Source organism: Heterodontus francisci, chromosome 32, assembly GCF_036365525.1.
Source record: "Heterodontus francisci isolate sHetFra1 chromosome 32, sHetFra1.hap1, whole genome shotgun sequence".
Lineage (NCBI taxonomy): Eukaryota > Metazoa > Chordata > Chondrichthyes > Heterodontiformes > Heterodontidae > Heterodontus > Heterodontus francisci.
In genome coordinates, this window is record NC_090402.1 from 5,576,491 (window position 1) to 5,596,045 (window position 19,555).

A 19,555-nucleotide genomic window follows, 5' to 3' on the forward strand; every position below is an offset into this window, starting at 1 on the left:
GATCAAGCCTCAGCCCAGCTCTCTTGAGCCTGAGGTTTGGTCACTTGATTGGCTGTCCCTTTCACCAATTGCCATTGGTGGTGGTTTTATCTTGAGGCAAGGAAGCTGGCCCTGTATTTGGTGGTAGAGGATCTGCTGTGGCTGAGACAAACTGTCCTGTTCGGGCCAGGGCGAGGAGACAGATTGTCTTTTTAACCAGTTGTGGGCAAAAAATTTTAAATCAAGGATGATTGTAAATTGCTGGGGGCAGGGCCTTGTGGGTTAGATAGTGACTGTATTCAATCTTTCACAGGTTCCTGAACACTTTGAACCGTAATGTGAGGAGAGGGAAATGGTTACCAGAGGAAGAGAGAGATTTCAGAGCACTGATTGAAAAGCATGGAGTTGGTAAGAGATGAGGCGCACTTATACACTCCTGAAAGGTCACTTTGCTTCCTCTTCCCATCCCATCTCCTGAAGTAGTGATTCACTGAGGTACCAGTTAACGTGTACGGTGCCAATTCTGCCTTTCCTTTAACAATACACTCCATTATATCCTCAACTAACCCTTTAATTTATCAGGCATGACTTTTTTTAATGAATTTCTGGCAGTCCTTAATTGACCCATGTCTTCTGAATTGAGTATTCTATCCTGTATTCTAACCTGCAGAAGTTTGCCTATTACTGGCTTAACTGCCCACAGTTAAAGCAGTAAATAAACAATTTCTAACATCGAACATTGAAAATGAAGACCAAATACGTTAAGTAAAATTTCACAAGTCGTCTGAGTTGCTCCCACTAAACTCTACACACAGTTGCTGTCTTTTGTTTCTTCCCTAATCCCAGGTCCCAGGGGCTAAACTAACATTCCCTTCCCACATTCGAATGCTCCATACCTCTCTCCTCCAATTTTGTGAGCTAGGAGCAGGCTGTGTTCTGAACAGCTTGGGTTTAGTTGCTGAACATTCTTGGGGGTGCAGAAAACGCACACAGCCATACTTCCGCTGCTGGCCCTTGTGAACAGGAGGGTTCATTGACGCAGGTGAAGGGAGAATGGTGGATGCTGAGTGTGCGGAATGCATTCGAGCAAGGTTGAAGATGAGGGTTTTCTGAAAGTGGGGAGGGGAGGTGTGGTGCAGAGAACAAGTGACCTGAAAGAATGGCCATTTGATAGGGCAGTAGGAATCGGCGGAGGAGACAGGATGGCCAGAGGAATTTGGTACGGTCGGGGAGGGCTTTGAATAGTGGTAACAATGACTTCGCTGGGGTAACCAGTTTCAGTGTGGTGTCTCACTCAATAGGAGACAGTTGGCCAGCCTACTGCACGTGGGAAACATGCCCCTGTGTTCCCCTATTCCCCTCATGTGAACAGTCTCCCACTGTCACTCTAGCTCAGTAACTTAGAACTGGAGATGGTTTATGACTCTGTGACTGCCCTGATTGCTCAAACTGTGGAGCAGGAAAATCTCCTGAGGGCCCACTAGGTGGTGGTACAGGCAATGTGCGTCTCTGTTCCATATGGTGAATGCTAGTTTACTAAATACTGTTACTCTACCCATACTCTGTTTTGAATACATTTTCATTTTTTTTTTACAGGTAAGTGGTCCAAGATAGCTGCAGAGATGGCGGGCCGAACGGAAACTCAGTGTCTCAGCAAATGGAAAATAATATCAGGCATTAAGGTATGAGTCTACACACTGGGGTCTCTTTACCGTTAATGCAATGAAAGCCAGCTTATAGTGAAATCCTTTGAGTCTCCATGTACTGCACTAGAATGTTCCTGTTGTAATGAAATTGCTGCATAATTAATGAAAGTTTGGGTGTTCCTCCTCAGTTGTTGGGTGTCTCAAATTAATGGAAGTTCCTGTTCCAAGGACAGGGAGCGTGGAAGGTCTGGTAGGCTAAACTGCATTTACTTTAATGCAAGAAGCCTTACAGATGAGGCAGATGAACTCAGAGCATGGATCGGTACATGGGATTGTGATATTATAGCTATTATGGAAACGTGGTTGCGGGATGGGCAGGATTGGCAGCTCAATGTTCCGGGGTACCGATGCTTCCGGCGTGTCAGAGGTGGAGGTAAGAGAGGAGGGGGAGTTGCACTATTGATTAGGGAGGACCTCACGGCAGTACTTGGAGAGGATATCCCGGGGGGAATGTCCAGCGAGGCCATATGGGTAGAATTTAGAAATAAGAAAGGGGTGATCACTTTGGGATTATACTATAGGCCCCCGAATAGTCAGAGGGAAATGGAGGAGCATATATGTAGGGAAATCACAGATAGGTGTAGGAATTATAGGGTTGTAATAGTAGGTGATTTTAACTTCCCTAATATTGACTGGGACTGCCTTAGTGCTAAGGGATCAGATGGGGAAGAATTTAAGTGTGTCCAGGATAGTTTTCTGAAGCAGTATGTGGATGGCCCTAGAGAAGGGGCTACACTCGACCTCCTGTTAGGAAATGAGGATGGGCAGGTGGTTGATGTGTCAGTGGGGGAGCACTTTGGGACCAGTGACCATAACTCTATTAGCTTCAAGATAGTTATGGAAAAGGATAGGACTGGTCCTCCAGTTGAAGTCCTAAATTGGGGGAAGGCTAATTTCGATGGCATCAGACAGGAACTCTCAAAAGTTTATTGGGAGAGGCTGTTTTCAGGTAAAGGGACGTCTGGCAAGTGGGAGGCTTTTAAAAGTGAGATAGGAAGAGTTCAGGGCCGGCAGTTCCTGTTAGATTGAAGGGCAAGGCTTGCAAGTTTAGGGAACCTTGGTTGACGAGGGATATTGAGGGTCTGGTCAGGACAAAGACCTGGGATCAGGTATAGGCAGCTGGGATCAAGCGAGTCCCTCGAGGAGTATAGGGGATGTAGGACTACACTTAAGAAGGAAATTAGGAGGGTGAAAAGGGGCCATGAGATTTCACTGGCAGATAAGATAAAGGAGAATCCTATAAGATTCTATAAGTATATTAAGAGTAAAAGGGTAGCTAGGGAGAGAGTAGGTCCCCGTAAGGATCAGTGTGGCAATCTATGTGTGGAGCCACGGGAAATGGGAGAGGTCTTAAATAAATACTTCTCGTCTGTATTCACCATGGAGAAGGTCATGGAAGCTAGTGAGTTCAAGGGAGGGAACACCGATATCCTGGAGCATATCAACATTACAAAGGAGGAGGTGTTGAAGCGCATTAAGGTGGATAAATCCCCAGGGCCTGACCAAGTGTATCCTAGGATGCTATGGGAAGCAAGGGAGGAGATTGCTGGGGCCCTGGCAGAGATTTTTGTATCATCGTTAGCCACGGGTGAGGTACCGGAAGACTGGAGGATAGCTAATGTTGTGCCTTTATTTAAGAAGGGCAGCAGGGATAAGCCAGGGAACTACAGGCCGGTGAGCCTTACATCAGTGGTGGGAAAGTTATTGGAAGGGATTCTGAGAGACAGGATTTATATGCATTTGGAAAGGCAAGGTCTGATTAGCGATAGTCAGCATGGCTTTGTGCGTGGGAAATCATATCTCACGAATTTGATTGAGTTTTTTGAGGAGGTGACCAAGAAGATTGACGAGGGCAGGACGATGGACGTTGTCTACATGGACTTTAGCAAGGTCTTTGACAAGGTCCCGCATGGTAGGCTGGTCTGGAAGGTTCGAACACATGAGATCCAGGGTGAACTAGTAAATTGGATACAATATTGGCTTAGTGAAAGGAGGCAGAGGGTGGTAGTGGAGGGTTGTTTTTCAGATTGGAGGCCGGTGACCAGTGGTGTGCTGCAGGGATCAGTGCTGGGCCCTCTGTTGTCATATATGTTAATGACTTGGATGTGAATGTCGGGGGCACGATTAGTAAGTTTGCAGATGACACTAAAATTGGTGGTATAGTGGACAGTGAAGAAGGTTGTCTAAGGTTACAGCAGGATATAGATCAACTGGGAAAGTGGGCAAGGGATTGGCAAATGGAATTTAATGCAGACAAGTGTGAAGTGATGCATTTTGGGAAGTTAAACCAGGGCAGGACAAATACAGTGAATGGCAGGGCCTTGGGGAGTGTTCTTGAGCAGAGAGACCTTGGGGTGCAAGTACATAATTCCCTGAAAGTGGCAACACAGGTAGACAGGGTGGTGAAGAAGGCGTATGGCATGCTTGCCTTCATCGGCCGAGGCATTGAGTACAAGAGTTGGTACGTCATGTTACAGTTGTACATAATGTTGGTTAGGCTGCATTTGGAGTACTGTGTGCAGTTCTGGTCGCCGCATACAGGAAAGATGTGATTAAGCTAGAGAGGGTGCAGAAAAGATTCACAAGGATGCTGCCTGGTTTGGAGGGCTTGAGTTATAAAGAGAGATTGGATAGGCTGGGTCTGTTTTTCCTGGAGTGAAGGAGGCTGAGAGGGGGACATGATAGAGGTATATAAAATTATGAGAGGCATAGATAGGGTAGATAGCCAGAGTCTGTTTCCCATGGTAGGTGACTAAAACTAGAGGGCATAGATTTAAGGTGAGAGGGAGGAGGTTTAAAGGGAATCCAAGGGGTAAATTTTTCACACAAAGAATAGTGGGTATCTGGAATGAGCTGCCTGAGGAGGTGGTGGAGGCAGGAACAGTAGCAACATTTAAGAGGCATCTGGACAGGTACTTGAATGAGCAAGGCATAGAGGGATATGGAATTAATGCAGGCAGGTGGGATTAGTACAGATCGGCATTATGGTCGGCATGGACGCGGTGGGCCAAAGGGCCTGTTTCTATGCTGTACGACTCTATAACTCTAAGTAATGGTCAATCATATCCTGAATCATCCTTTGTGGGCACTAATGAGACCTCCATCATACCCCTGTGGGTAAAGGAGTCATCTAGTGTTATATTAACCCATACAGCTCAGAGGGTCTCCGATTCAATTCTGGCCTATGCTGAGTTGGCTGATGTCAGACCAGGTGAGGATTGTTGAATTACAGTTGATCCCTGGGTGAGGAGGGGTGAGGGAAGAGTCACGGTTTCTGTGTTTGATCGCTCTGTAGTGACATCCACATTATCCCAGCTGAAATCAGCTAGCTCAGTAGTGACTGCAAGTAAAAGAACTGACTCTACACAAAACTGTCACCAGCTAAGCAGTTGCCACAGATGGCTAATATTTTAAATATGCATTTGTATGTGTGCTGGTCAGCAGTAAGATTTGATGAGAGTCCCTAGTGTTGAAACAGAATGAATTCCTGAATAGTTAGGTTGATCAGAATCGCCCTCTCCTGGAGATACAACAGTAACTAAATGTCAAAAGTACCTCATTGGCTGTAAAGTGCTTTGGGACGTCTTGAGTTTGACCTACCTTTTCAAATTCTGGATTTAAAAAAAAATGAGTTCATTTATTTTCAGGCCAAGGAAAGGGCCCAGGCTAAGCCCCGGCAAAAAAGGAGATGCCGACGCATTACAAGGAAGAGACGGGAAAGCAGCTCAGAGTCCTCAGAATTCTCCTCGGAGGATGTCAAATTCATGGAGGAGACAGAGGATGAGCAGGAGGAAGAGGAAAATCCAGAAGAAGCCCAGGAGCTGGAACGGAAGAAACGGAGGATGAGCTACAGGAATCTGGCCGAGTCCATCGTGCTGGATGTGGACCGATGGGTCCCAGTTGTTGAAAAAGAGCCGGCGGCACCTGAGAAATCAGAAAACTGCCGAGGCGGCAACACGGCAAGTGTGAAGAGCGAAGGTCAGAACCTTCTCGGGAGACCCAGATCTAGCAAGATCTGGAAAAGCTTCTCCCACCCAGCCAGTGCTGTTCCAAATGCAAGTGAACCGGACAAGAGTCTGAGAGAGGTGAGCATCTTCAATGGAAGGAATTGGATCACCTTCCAAACTTTTTTTAAAAAATCAAAATGTTTTAAGCACTTTACGTGTACTGTGCATTTCTTTTGAGCTCAGTGAGAATGCATCCTTTTGATCACTTACTTTAAATGTTACAGGTTGCCTGGAGGGAAATATTAGTTTTTCTTAAAAACTAATGTTTTGGGAGAGGTGAAGTTAATATGCTGGTTTTCTGGGTCAAGTCTCCTCTTTCTCCCCTTCTTTCCTCCCAAAAATATCATCTTTGTGTTAAAAGCTCACTTGGGGGCTTTTCTCTGTGTGGGGCATTCAACCTGGTGAACGGGAGAGTATGGCAGTGTAGTGGTTGTATTACTGTCCTCACTGAGTATAACTCAGTGAGCATGAGTTCATATTCCACAGTTGCAGTCTGAGCATTTGAATTCAGTTGTTAAAATCTGGGTGGCTTTGATATAACTGAGTAGCTGCCTTCAGCCTCTTCAGAGGGCAGTTAGTGTGGGTCTGGAATCGCATTCAGGCCCAGACTGGGTAAGGACGGTCGGCTTACTTCCCCAAAGGGAATTGGTGAACCAGATGGGTTTTTAATGACAATCCGACAGTTTCATGGTCACTTTTACCTGATCCCAAATTTCAAACTGTCCCTGGTGCAGTTTGAAGTCACATGCTCTGGATTATTAATCCATTGAAATAACCATTACCTACCTGTAAAGAATCTCCAGCAGGAGGATTGCTAACCAGAGGACAGAATCCAGGTGATTAGCAAACGAATCAGAGGTGACCTGAGGAAATACCTTTTTTACACAGTGAGTTATGATGATCTGGAATGCGCTGCCGAGGAGGGTTTTTTTTTTGTTCTTGGGATATGAGCGTTGCTGGCAAGGCCTAATTGCTCATGAGAAGGTGGTGGTGTGCCGCCTTCTTGAGCCGCTGCAGTCTGTATGGCGTAATTGCACCCATGGTGCTGTTGGGGAAGGAGTTCAAGGTTTTTGACCCAGCAACAGTGATATATAGTTCCAAGTCAGGATAGCGAGTGACCTGGAGGGGAGCTTGCAGGTGGTGGTGTTCCCATGCATTTGCTGCCCTTGTCCTTCTAGGTGGTAGAGTTCGTGGATTTGGAAGGTGCTGTCAAAGGAGCATTGGTGAGTTGCTGCAGTGCATCTTGTAGATGGTACACACTGCTGCCACTGTGCGTCAGTGGTGGAGGGAGCGAATGTTGAAGGTGGTGGATGGGATGCCAATACAGCGGGCTGTTTTGCCTTGCATGGCATCAAGCTTCTTGAGTATTGGAGCTGCACTCATCCAAGTAAGTGAAGAGAATTCAATACATTTCCAGAATGCTTGTTTTGGAAGGATGATCCTGGAGCCTGTCTTTCCTCAGTTTCACATTTATTGTAAAATGATTACAAACATTAGCTCCTCGCTCAAAAACTTTCACAAGTCTCAGTAGGTGTCGAATTATAAGTACCAGAGGAAAGCCACAGTGGCCAGGTCTCTGGCATTGAGCCTGGCTCAGTGGCTCAGAAGGGAAGGGGGGAGAATAGGAGAGCGATAGTGATAGGAGATTCAACGGTTAGAGGAACAGACAGGAGATTCTGTGGTTGCGAACGAGACTCACGGATGGTATGTTGCCTCCCGGGTGCCAGGGTCAGGGATGTCTCTGATCGAGTCCACAGGATTCTTAAGGGGGAGGGGGAGCAGCCAGAGGTCGTGGTACATATCGGTACCAATGACATAGCAAGGAAAAGGGATGAGGACCTGAAAAGCGAATATAGGGAGTTAGGTTGGAAGCTGAAAGGCAGGACGAGCAGAGTAGTAATCTCAGGATTGTTACCGGTGCCACGTGCTAGTGAGGCTAGAAACAGGGAGCGAGTGCAGCTGAATACGTGGCTACAGAACTGGTGTCGGAGGGAGGGATTCAGATATGTGGATCATTGGGATACCTTCTGGGGAAGGTGGGACCTGTACAAGAAGGACGGGTTGCTTCTGAACTGGAGGGGCACCAATATCCTGGGCGGGAGGTTTGCTAGAGCTCTACGGGAGGGTTTAAACTAGTTTGACAGGGGGATGGGAACCGGAGCCACGGATCAGTGGATGGGGTAGCTGTTGAACAGGCAGATACCGAGTGCAGAGAGTCTGTGAGGAAGGTTAGACCGTTGACAAGGCAAAGTTGCAGCCAGTATGATGGGTTGATGTGTGTCTATTTTAACGCAAGAAGTGTCAGGAATAAGGGTGATGAACTTAGAGCATGGATCAGTACTTGGAGCTACGATGTTGTGGCCATTACGGAAACGTGAATATCACAGGGGCAGGAATGGATGTTGGATGTACCGGGGTTTAGATGTTTCAAAAGGAATAGGGAGGGAGGTAAAAGAGGTGGGGGAGTGGCATTGTTAATCAGGGATAGTATCACAGCTGTAGAAAGGGAGGTCGTCGAGGAGGGTTTGTCTACTGAGTCATTATGGGTGGAAGTCAGAAACAGGAAAGGAGCAGTCACTTTGTTGGGAGTTTTCTATAGACCCCCCAATAGCAACAGAGACATGGAGGAACAGATTGGGAGGCAGATTTTGGAAAGGTGCAGAAGTAACAGGGTTGTTGTCATGGGTGACTTCAACTTCCCTAATATTGATTGGAACCTCCTTAGTGCAAATAGTTTGGATGGAGCAGTTTTTGTCAGGTGTGTCCAGGAAGGTTTCCTGACTCAATATGTAGATAGGCCGACTAGAGGGGAGACTATGTTGGACTTGGTGCTTGGCAACGAACCAGGCCAGATGGCAGATCTCTCAGTGGGAGAGCATTTCGGTGATAGTGATCACAACTCCCTGACCTTTACTATCGTCATGGAGAGGGACAGGAGCAGACGGGATGGGAAAATATTTAATTGGGGGAGGGGGAATTACAATGCTATTAGGCAGGAACTGGGGACATAAATTGGGAACAGATGTTCTCAGGGAAATGCACGACAGAAACGTGGAGGTTGTTCAGGGAGCACTTGCTGCGACTGCTGGATAGGTTTGTCCCGATGAGGCAGGGAAGGGATGGTAGGGTGAAGGAACCTTGGATGACAAGAGATGTGGAACAGCTAGTCAAGAGGAAGAAGGAAGCTTACTTAAGGTTGAGGAAGCATGGATCAGACAGGGCTCTAGAGGGTTACAAGGTAGCCAGGAAGGAACTGAAGAACGGACTTAGGAGAGCTAGAAGGGGACATGAAAAAGTCTTGGCGGGTAGGATTAAGGAAAATCCCAAGGCGTTCTACACTTATGTGAGGAACAAGAGGATGGCCAGAGTGAGGGTAGGGCCGATCAGGGATAGTGGAGGGAACTTGTGCCTGGAGTCGGAGGAGGTAGGGGAGGTCCTAAATGAATACTTTGCTTCAGTATTCACTAGTGAGAGGGACCTGGTTGTTTGTGAGGACAGCGTGGAACAGGCTGATATGCTTTAACAGGTTGAGGTTAAGAGGGAGGATGTGCTGGAAATTTTGAATGATATGAGGACAGATAAGTCCCTGGGGCCAGAAGGGATATACCCAAGGATATTACGGGAAGCGAGGGAAGAGATTGCTGCGCCTTTGGCGATGATCTTTGCGTCTTAACTGTCCACTGGAGTAGTACCGGATGATTGGAGGGTGGCAAATGTTATTCCCTTGTTCAAGAAAGGGAATAGGGATAACCCTGGGAATTATAGACCAGTCAGTCTTACGTCGGTAGTGGGCAAATTATTGGAGAGGATTCTGAGAGACAGGATTTATGATTATTTGGAAAAGCATGGTTTGATTAGAGACAGTCAGCATGGCTTTGTGAGGGGCAGGTCATGCCTCACAAGCCTTATTGAATTCTTTGAAGATGTGACAAAACACATTGATGAAGGAAGAGCAGTGGATGTGGTGTATATGGATTTTAGCAAGGTGTTTGATAAGGTTCCCCATGGTAGGCTCATTCAGAAAATAAGGAGGCATGGGATTCAGGGAAAGTTGGCTGTCTGGATACAAAATTGGCTGGCCCATAGAAGACAGAGGGTGGTAGTAGATGGAAAGTATTCAGCATGGAGCTCGGTCACCAGTGGTGTTCCACAAGGATCTGTTCTGGGACCTCTGTTCTTTGTGATTTTTATAAGTGACTTGGATGAGGAAGTGGAAGGCTGGGTTAGCAAGTTTGCCGATGACACGAAGGTTGCTGGAGTTGTGGATAGTGTGGAAGGCTGTCGTCGGTTGCAACGGGACATTGACGGGATGCAGAGCTGGGCTGAGAAGTGGCAGATGGAGTTCAACCTGGAAAAGTGTGAAGTGATTCATTTTGGAAGGTCGATTTGAATGCAGAATACAGGCTTAAAGACAGGATTCTTGGTAGTGTGGAGGAACAGAGGGATCTTGGGGTCCATGTCCATAGATCGCTCAAAGTTGCCACCCAAGTTGATAGGGTTGTTTAGAAGGCGTATGGTGTGTTGGCTTTCATTAACAGGGGGATTGAGTTTAAGAGCCACGAGGTTATGCTGCAGTTATATAAGGCCCTGGTTCGACCACACTTGGAATATTGTGTTCAGTTCTGGTCGCCTCATTAAAGGAAGGATGTGGAAGCTTTAGAGAGGGTGCAGAGGAGATTTACCAGGATGCTGCCTGGACTGGAGGGCGTGTCCTACGAAGAAAGATTGAGGGAGCTAGGGCTTTTCTCATTGGAGCGTAGAAGGATGAGAGGTGACTTGATAGAGGGGTACAAGATGATAGGCATAGATAGAGTGGATAGTCAGAGACTTTTTCCCAGGGTGGAAAGGGCTGTCACCAGGGGGCATAATTTTAAGGTGATTGGAGGAAGGTTTCGGGGAGATGTCAGAGGTAGGTTCTTTACACAGAGAGTGGTGGGTGCGTGGAATGCGCTGCCAGCGGTGGTAGTAGAAGCAGATACATTAGGGGCATTTAAGCGACTCTTGGATAGGTACATGGATGATAGTAGAATGAAGGGTAGGTAGTTAGTTTGATCTTGGAGTAGGTTAAAGGTTCGGCACAACATCGTGGGCCGAAGGGCCTGTACTGTGCTGTACTGTTCTATGCTCCAGTAAGATCCCAATTAACACCCTCCACCTGCATTTCATTAACAAATTGACACACAATTAACATCTTACTTTGTGCCTTGTAAATGGTGGACAGGCTTTGGGGAGTCAGGAGGTGAGTTACTTGCTGCAGAATTCCCAGCCTCTGACCTGCTGTTGTAGCCACAGTGATTATATGGCTGGTCCACTTCAGTTTCTGATCGATGTAATGCACAGGATGTTGATGGTGGGGAATTCAGCGATCATAATGCTATTTGATTAACACTTGCCACTTATCAGCCAGGCCTGAACGTTGTCCAGGTCTTGCTGCAAGTGGGCACACACTGCTTCAGTACCTGTGGAGTCGCGAATGATGCTGAACATCATACCATCATCAGTGAACATGCCCACTTCTGACCTAATGTTGGAGGGAAGGTCATTGATGAAGCAACTGAAGATAGTTGGGATGAGGAAACTACCCTGAGGAACTCCTGCAGTGATGTCTTGGGGCTGAGACAATTGGTCTCCAAACACCACAACCATCTTCCTTTGTGTGAGGTGTGACTCCAACCAGTGGAGAGTTTTCCGCCCAATTCCCACTGACTTCAATTTTACTAGGGCTCCTTAATGCCACACTTGGTCAAGTGCTGCCTTGATGTCAAGGGCAGTCAGTCTCACCTCACCTGGTGGAAACATTCAGTTGTAACTTTCAAAAATGAATTGAATAGAAAAAAAAATTACAGGGCTATAGGGAAAGAGCAGAGTGGAACTAATTGGATAGCTCTTTCAAAAAGTTGGCACAGGCACGATGGGCCGAATGACAGCCTTCTGTGCTATATTATTGTGTGACCAAGATCTGCAGCCAGGTGAGGGTGCCTTTCAGGGAAAGCTGGTCTACACCTGCCCCTTTTTGGGGAGCAGGATGGCCAGGGAGCCTGTGAGCAGCAGGTGGTGTGGAGAGAAGCTGGAGAAAGCTGAATTTTAAACAAGATCCTCATTCATTTCTGTTAACCCGTTGCTTTTTTTCCTTTTGTGCAGAAGGAACCGGCTGCACAAAGTGAAGCACCAGATCCTGGCGCGCCCCCTGAAATCGCTCCGTGCCTGGCGGTGGATGAAGTCCCACTGAAGCCTCCACGAGCCCGAAGGGAGCCCAAGAAATCGATACGCCAGGTACGCGCAGCAGACCTGGAAAAGAAGCTGATCGCCCAGATGTGTCGCTGGACTGCAGCGAAGATACTCAATCGGAGGGAAGGTGAGACACACAACTCAACAATGGATCTTGGCATGAGGATCTCACTGCTGTGTGTTGAGACATTTGTCCTTCTCCTCCCCTCTAGCAACTTGAACCGAGAGTTCCGCAGACACACGACATCCTCCTGTACCCCATCCAACTGACATTCTTGAAGTGTGAGCCTACAGAGCATTTATGGGCTGTGTCCTTCATTTGCTGTAGATCTGAGTATTCCAGTGCTCTTCTAGTCGCCCTCCCATCTTCCACCCCACATAAACATGAGCTCCTCCAAACCCTTGCTACCCGTATCCTAACTCTCAGAGTTCTGTCACCCCTGTGCTCACTGACCTACAGCGACTTCTGGACGATAACACCTCAATTTTAAAAAATTCTCATTCCGTGTTTTCAGGTCACTCCCTGGCCTTGCCACTCACTATCTCTTCAACCTCCTCCAGGCCTACAACCATCCGAGATCTGCACCCCTCCAATTCTGGCCTCTGGCACATCCCCGATTTTTAATCTCTCCACCCGTTGGTGTCCGTGCCTTCAGCCACCAAGGCTGAAAGCTTTGCCATGCCCTCCCTAAATCCTTCTTGCTCTCGCTGTCTTTCGTGTGTGCTCTCAATGGTCCTTGCAACCTACCTTTGGCCAAGATTTTGCTCACCAGTCCTAATATCCCCTTATGTGGCTCAGTATCAGATTTTTGTTTGCCCATTACTCCTGTGAAACACCTTGGAACGTTTCAGAACATTAAAGCACTATATAAATGCATGGTGTTGGTTTGGTTTTTCTGACACTTGACTGGGTAGAGGTGGAGGTCTGATTCTGTTCTTAGTGGATACTCTCTCCTGCTTCACACAGGAGCTAACACTAAAATAAGTCATCACCAGGTCAGACTGCTCCCTACACTTCTCCTGTAGCTGGCATATGGAGAAGATCATATCCACAGTAGATCTGCCGGCACGGAAACTGCACTGTGCTTCCGGGTACACTCAGTCAGCAAGAAAATGGAGTCTTTTAAGTGTGACCCTAGCAAAGGCCTTCCTGTGATGCTAAGGAGTGAGATGCCCCTGTAGTTGTTGCTGTCTCCTCTGTCAGCTTTGTTTTCGTATAGTGAGATGATTTTGGAACAGAACCTAATTTCCAGCGGAGAAGAAGGCCATAAATGTGTGGCAATAGATGGGTCTTTCTGCTTGAGCAGTTCGAGGAGGTGGCCGTGAATATGGGTGGGAAGTTTACATCAGGGAGAGATTTAGGGAAGGCAGTGAACTCGGGAGAATATGATGAGTTGAAATTGAGAGAGCTAAATGGGAAGCAGTACATCTGCTGGAAGCGCTTTGGATCTACTATGATTTAATGCCACTGCCTGAAGTTTTTTCCTCCTTCTCCATCCAGTTGATCTTCTATGTGAGAGACTGGAGGCGACCGGTTTAAGCAGTACGCCTGTTTTTACACTCTTGATACAGGTAAGGTTTTTATTTGGTATTAAGATGTTTAAAAAAACACACCTGCGCTGGGCAGTGCAGTGCGTCAGGCAGTAAATGTTAAATTCCTGGGGCTAGGGTTTGAAACCAGGTGTGCAAGAGAGACTATGTGGAGGCATCCACTCTCTTGTTCAGAGAGACTTGGAGGTACTCGTACAAGGAATGCACAAAGTTAACATGCAGGTGCAGCAGGCTATTAGGAAGGCAAATGGCATGTTGGCCTTTATTGCAAGGGGATTGGAGTACAGGAATAAAGAAGTCTTACTAAAATTGTACAGGGCTTTGGTAAGTTCTCACCTGGAATAGTGTGGGCAGTCGTGGTCTCCACATTTAAGAAAGGATATACTTGCACTGGAGGCAGTGCAGTAAACATTTACTAAATTGGTCCCTGGGATGAGGGGATTGCCCTATGATAAGAGGCTGGGTAAAAATTGGGCTTATTTTCTCTGGAGTTTAGAAGAATGAGAGGTGATCTAATTGAGACATACAGTGGCGCAGTGGTTAGCACCGGAGCCTCACAGCTCCAGCGACCCGGGTTCAGTACTGGGTGCTGCCTGTGTAGAGTTTGCAAGTTCTCCCTGTGTCCGCATGGGTTTCCTCCGGGTGCTCCGGTTTCCTCCCACATGCCAAAGACTTGCAGGTTGATAGGTAAATTGGCCATTAGCAATTGCCCCTAGTATAGGTAGGTGGTAGGGAAATATAGGGACAGGTGGGGATGTGGTAGGAATATGGAATTAGTGTAGGATTAGTATAAATGGGTGGTTGATGGTCGGCACAGACTCGGTGGGCCGAAGGGCCTGTTTCAGTGCTGTATCACTAAACTAAACTAAGATTCTGAAAGGGTTTGATAAGATAGAAACTGAGAGATGTTCCCACTGGTCAGGGAATCGAGAACACTGGGACACAGTCTCGGGTTAAGGAGCCGATCATTCAGGACTGAGATGAGAAGAAATTTCTTCACTCAAAGGGTTGTGAATCTTTGGAATTCTCTACCCCAGAGGGTTGTGGATGCTCCATCATTGAATACATTTAAGGCTGGAATAGAGAGATTTTTGGTCTCGCAGGGAGTCAAGGGATATGGGGAGTGGGCAGGAAAGTGGAATTGAAGCCCAAGATCGGTCATGATCATATTGAATGATGGAGCGGGCTCAATGGGCCAGATGGTCTACTCCTGCTCCTATTTCTTGTGTTCTTGCCACATGTCTACAGTTATGAGTTTGGGACGGTTCCATTTTTCTTCTGGTCCCTGCAGGCAAACAGCTAAGAACTGGCACCAAACTGACATTCACACTCAAGCCAAGGGAAAAGCAAAACTGTTACACTGGTTCAGTAGTGTGTGCACTTTGCCGCTGAGGATCATTAACAGAACAGTCAGTGTAGAGGGAGCTTTAATTTGTATCTAACCTGTGTTGTACTGCTTCTTACTTTGTTTGCGGACGTTTGTAACACTGAGTCTCAAGCTCAGCTCATTCTTGCTGGTTGAAGCAGGTTTCCCCCGTGATTCCATTGGTAAAGGCAGATTCGACAAAGAAAGCTTGGGTTGAATTGTCGCTGTACTGTAATAAATTGTGGCACTTCATTTTCCTAAGTACAAAAAGATTCACCTGGGCTTGTGCTCTGACCATAGGATGAACCCTGCTGGAAGTGAATGTATATGAACGTTCAACAAGCAGGTTTGGCTGTGATGCACAAGGCTATTCAAGTGTGCTATGCAATATGGCTATGAATGGCCAGCCAGATTTAGCACCTTCAGCATGAAGGACCCAAGTACTAACTCTGCCCTTGTTTTGATTGCAGGTGTTCCGGATTGACAAAGACGGCTGCATGCAGATCATAAAAGACGAGGTATTCAGACTTGAGGTTACTAGACTGGATTACAGCACCTTGGCTAGGAGGCACTGTTCAAGCTTGGTGTTGGTAGAAGGACATTTGATTCTTGGGCACATATGGGGTGAGGGGCAGATGTGAAGTGGGACAGAGGTTTTGGGGGCAAGTGTAAGGTCCTGATTAAGATCCAGACTGTGTTCAGTAATGTATAGCTGCTTCCCCAGTGATTCAGGAGTTTAGCTGAGCTGCTTAGACCAGGATAGTCCCAGCTAGGCCTGTGATGGGATCGCAGTTGGCTTCTGGGTCCCAGGGTTTGCGTGAAGAAGAATAAAATAAACCAGAGCTCCCTCCCTCTCTCACCCGGGTGCTATTCAGTAATCCATGCTGCACAGTGGCGCAGTGGTTAGCACCGCAGCCTCACAGCTCCAGTGACCCGGGTTCAATTCTGGGTACTGCCTGTGTGGAGTTTGCAAGTTCTCCGTGTCTGCGTGGGTTTCCTCCGGGTGCTCCGGTTTCCTCCCACATGCCAAAGACTTGCAGGTTGTTAGGTAAATTGGCCATTATAAATTGCCCCTAGTATAGGTAGGTGGTAGGGAAATATAGGGACAGGTGGGGATGTGGTAGGAATATGGAATTAGTGTAGGATTAGTATAGAGGGGTGGTTGACGGTTGGCACAGACTCGGTGGGCCGAAGGGCCTGTTTCAGTGCTGTATCTCTAAAACTAAAACAAAACAAATGCACTTCCGGCAAGGCCATGAATGGCTTGGCTGGCATGCCTCACACAGTTGAATAGCCCGCCAGTTCTCATCTACTGGATGACCCAAGAATGTGATTTTCTGTAGTTTTGTGCATTTCAGTTGAGTTTTTCTTTCTTTTAACTGTAATTTTGTGAATTTTTCACCTTCCCTGTGCACTGAAGGAGTTCTACTTGTTGGGTTGCAGTACTGTGTTTGGGAAAGTCTTTTAATCAATCCATTCTCTGTGTTTTCTGTCTCTTGTAGATGAATAAGGAAGCTCAAAGTTTGTCAGGTACAGTATAATTTTTAGACATCCTGCATCTATGAGCTTATGCCTACTCTTCACCCTATATACCTGTGGGTTTTTCATAGCAGTATCCTTGTTTTTCACCAAAAAGTGCTGGAAATACACAGCAGGTCTGGCAGCATCTGTGGAGAGAGAAGTAAAGTTAACGTTTCAGGTCCGTGACCTTTCATCAAAACTGGCAAAGGTTAGAAATGTAATAGGTTTTAAGCAAATAAAGTGGGGGTGGGGCAAAAGAAGACAAATGGGAAGGTGTTGATAGGACAGAGGGTCGCAGAGAATAACTGACAAGGAGGTCATGGGGCAAAGGCAGAGAGTATATTAATGGTGTGGTGAAATACAAAGCCTTAGTGCAGAGAGGGTGTTAAATGACAGAATGAAAGCCCTGTCCACAAGCAAAACATGAAAAATAAAGTAGGCAGGCACATGGTTTAAAATAAAAAGTGAAGTGATGAAATAAACTAAAATACATTAAAAATTAAAAATACAAAGTAAAACTAAAAAAAAAAAGGGGGCCAGTCATGCTCTGAAATTATTGTACTTAATGTTCAGTCCGGTAGGCTGTAGTGTGCCTAATCGGTAAATGAGATGCCCTTCCTCGAGCTCGCATTGAGGTTCATTGGAACATTGCAGCAATCCCAGGACAGAGATGTGGGCATGAGAGCAGGGGGATGTGTTGAAATGGCAAGCAACCGGAAGCTCGGGGTCATCTTTTTGGACTGAGCGGAGGTGTTCCGCAAAGCGGTCACTCAATCTGCATTTGGTCTCCCCAATGTGGAGGAGACTGCATTGTGAGCAGCGAATACAGTATACTAAATTGAAAGAAGTACAAGTAAATTGCTGCTTCACCTGAAAGGAGTGTTTGGGGCCTTGGATAGTGAGGAGAGAGGAGATAAAAGAGCAGGTATTACATCTCCTGTGATTGCATGGGAAGGGGACGAGGTGTCGGGGTAATGGAGGAGTGGATTGGTGTTGCGGAGGGAATGATCCCTTTGGAATGCTGACGGGAGGGGAAGAAGCGTTTGGTAGTGGCATCATGCTGGAAATGGCGGAGGACGATCCTTTGGATGTGGCGGCTGGTGGGGTGGAAAGTGAGGACAAGGGGAACCCTGTCGCAGTTCTGGGAGGGAGGGGAAGGAGTGAGGGTAGAGGTGCGTGAAATGGGCCGGACACGGTTGAGGGCCTTGTCAACCACAGTGGGGTGGAATCCCTAGTTAAGGAAAAGGAGGACATCAGAAGCGTTGTGGAAGGTTGCATCATCAGAGCAGTTGCATTGGAGATGGAGTAACTGGGAGAATGGAATGGAATCCTTACAGGAGGCAGGGTGTGAAGAAGTGTAGTCGAGATAGCTGTGGGAGTCGGTAGGTTTTTTAAAAAAAAATTTCAGTACTTACCAGCAGAGCACTTAGCCTCTGTGTCTGGCCCTACCCGACCTGGACTCTGCCTGACCTGAACCCGACACAGGTCATCTGGTTCAGGTCGGGTAGCAGGCCTCTACCTGGGATTGCTGCAGCGTTCCAATGAACATCAACGCGAGCTCAAGGAACAGCATCTCATTTACCGATTAGGCACACTACAGCCTGCCGGACTGAACATTGAGTTCAATAATTTCAGAGCATGACGGGCCCCTTTATTTTTTTAAGTTTTACCTTTTATTTAGTTCTACTTTGCATTTTTTATTTTTATTTCATATTTTGTTTCATCATTACACTTTTTTTATCATGTGCCTGCCCACTTTATTTTTCATGTTTTGCTTTTTGTTAGGGCTTTCATCATTCTGTCATTTAACACCCTCTCTGCACTAACGCTTTGTATTTCACCACACCATTAACACACTTTGCCTTTGCCCCATGACCTCCTGTCCGTTATTCTCTGTGACCCTATGTCCTATCAACGCCTTCTCATTTGTTCTCTTGCCTCAACCCCACTTTATTTGCTTAAAACCTATTACATTTCTAACCTTTGCCAGTTCTGATGAAAGGTCACGGACCTGAAACGTTAACTTTCCTTCTCTCTGCACAGATGTTGCCAGACCTGTTGAGTATTTTCTAGCACTTTTTGGTTTTATTTCAGATTTCAAGCATCTGCAGTATTTTGCTTTTATTTATCCTTGTTTTTCACTTCTTCCCCCAACTAAACCAGGACACCTGGCTCCAACCAGGAGCATTGCTTTGTTCCCAATGGTGCAGCTGTCACTGGGCTGTGGGCTCATGGATGCTCCTGCTATCTCTTCTCTCCCCCACCCCACCCAGTGACCCAGGCATCAAGTCCTCAAAGTCATCAGCTTTCCATGTTTTTCCTCTTGCTAGCAAAACCTGTCCTGCAATGAGTCCACTGTTTTCCTTTTAGACGTGTTGACGCTTTTTTGACACAATAGTTGGGTAGTGATCCTTCCCTGGGAAACATATTAATATTTACAAGGGGTCTCCCACAGAGGGATGTTTGAGAACTCTCAAGGCTGTAATTACTGCCAGGCTGTTTAAACACAAAGATTAACACAGATAAGCCCAACACACTCCTTAGTTAGGGTTTCGGTGGCTCCTCAACTTCACACATAACCTCACACATAAAAGCACTCTAATAAAACCTAGCTGGTTTAACTTGTCAAAACGACTTTACTTGGACAATAAAAGAGACTAACAGAAGAGAACAAACCCGAATAGTCGGAGGCCTCAGAAATTACAAGCTGTTCAAGAGGAGGCCATCCTGGAACATCTTTTTTTATTACCTGCACCCCCTTCCCACCTACCCACCCCCCCCCCCCGCTCTCCCCTCCCAGCTCTTCCCCTCGCACCCCCCTTCCTCTGCACCAGCACCCCCTCCACCCCTTCCCACCGCACCCTCTCCCCCACTGCCTTGTGGGCGTCTCGGGAGAGACCAAGGCTAAGGGAGTAAACCCTAACAGAAAATCTGGAGCAGAACCCCGAAGGTGGTCATGTGTCACCTTTGCATGTTTCCGGCAGTTCCTGCAGCCATACTGGTGCCAAACGTCATGCTCTGCACTCCTTTGGACCCCACCAGAAAGGCCGAGAGGGGGGTTTTGACGCTTGGGCAACTCACAACCTCCATACATCCGCCCAGGCATGTGCCATGGAGAGGTCACTCCATAGTCGCCTCACAGCGACCGAAACAACACGGAAGGCAGCAGTTATGGGTTGTAAGTCCAGCTCAATTGG

General features: G+C 47.0%; 1 protein-coding gene across 2 annotated transcripts in view; it reads left to right on the plus strand.

Annotated features, from left to right (window-relative positions):
- Positions 1-19,555, plus strand: part of snapc4 (small nuclear RNA activating complex, polypeptide 4) — a 75,060-nt gene that overhangs the window by 39,867 nt on the left and 15,638 nt on the right. For both annotated transcript variants that reach the window (XM_068012066.1, XM_068012067.1), the window contains 7 exons: positions 293-387; positions 1,576-1,661; positions 5,333-5,770; positions 11,834-12,047; positions 13,422-13,492; positions 15,308-15,355; positions 16,340-16,367. In XM_068012066.1, coding sequence (XP_067868167.1) covers positions 293-387; positions 1,576-1,661; positions 5,333-5,770; positions 11,834-12,047; positions 13,422-13,492; positions 15,308-15,355; positions 16,340-16,367 — 980 coding nt within the window. The remainder of the gene's footprint in view (positions 1-292; positions 388-1,575; positions 1,662-5,332; positions 5,771-11,833; positions 12,048-13,421; positions 13,493-15,307; positions 15,356-16,339; positions 16,368-19,555) is intronic.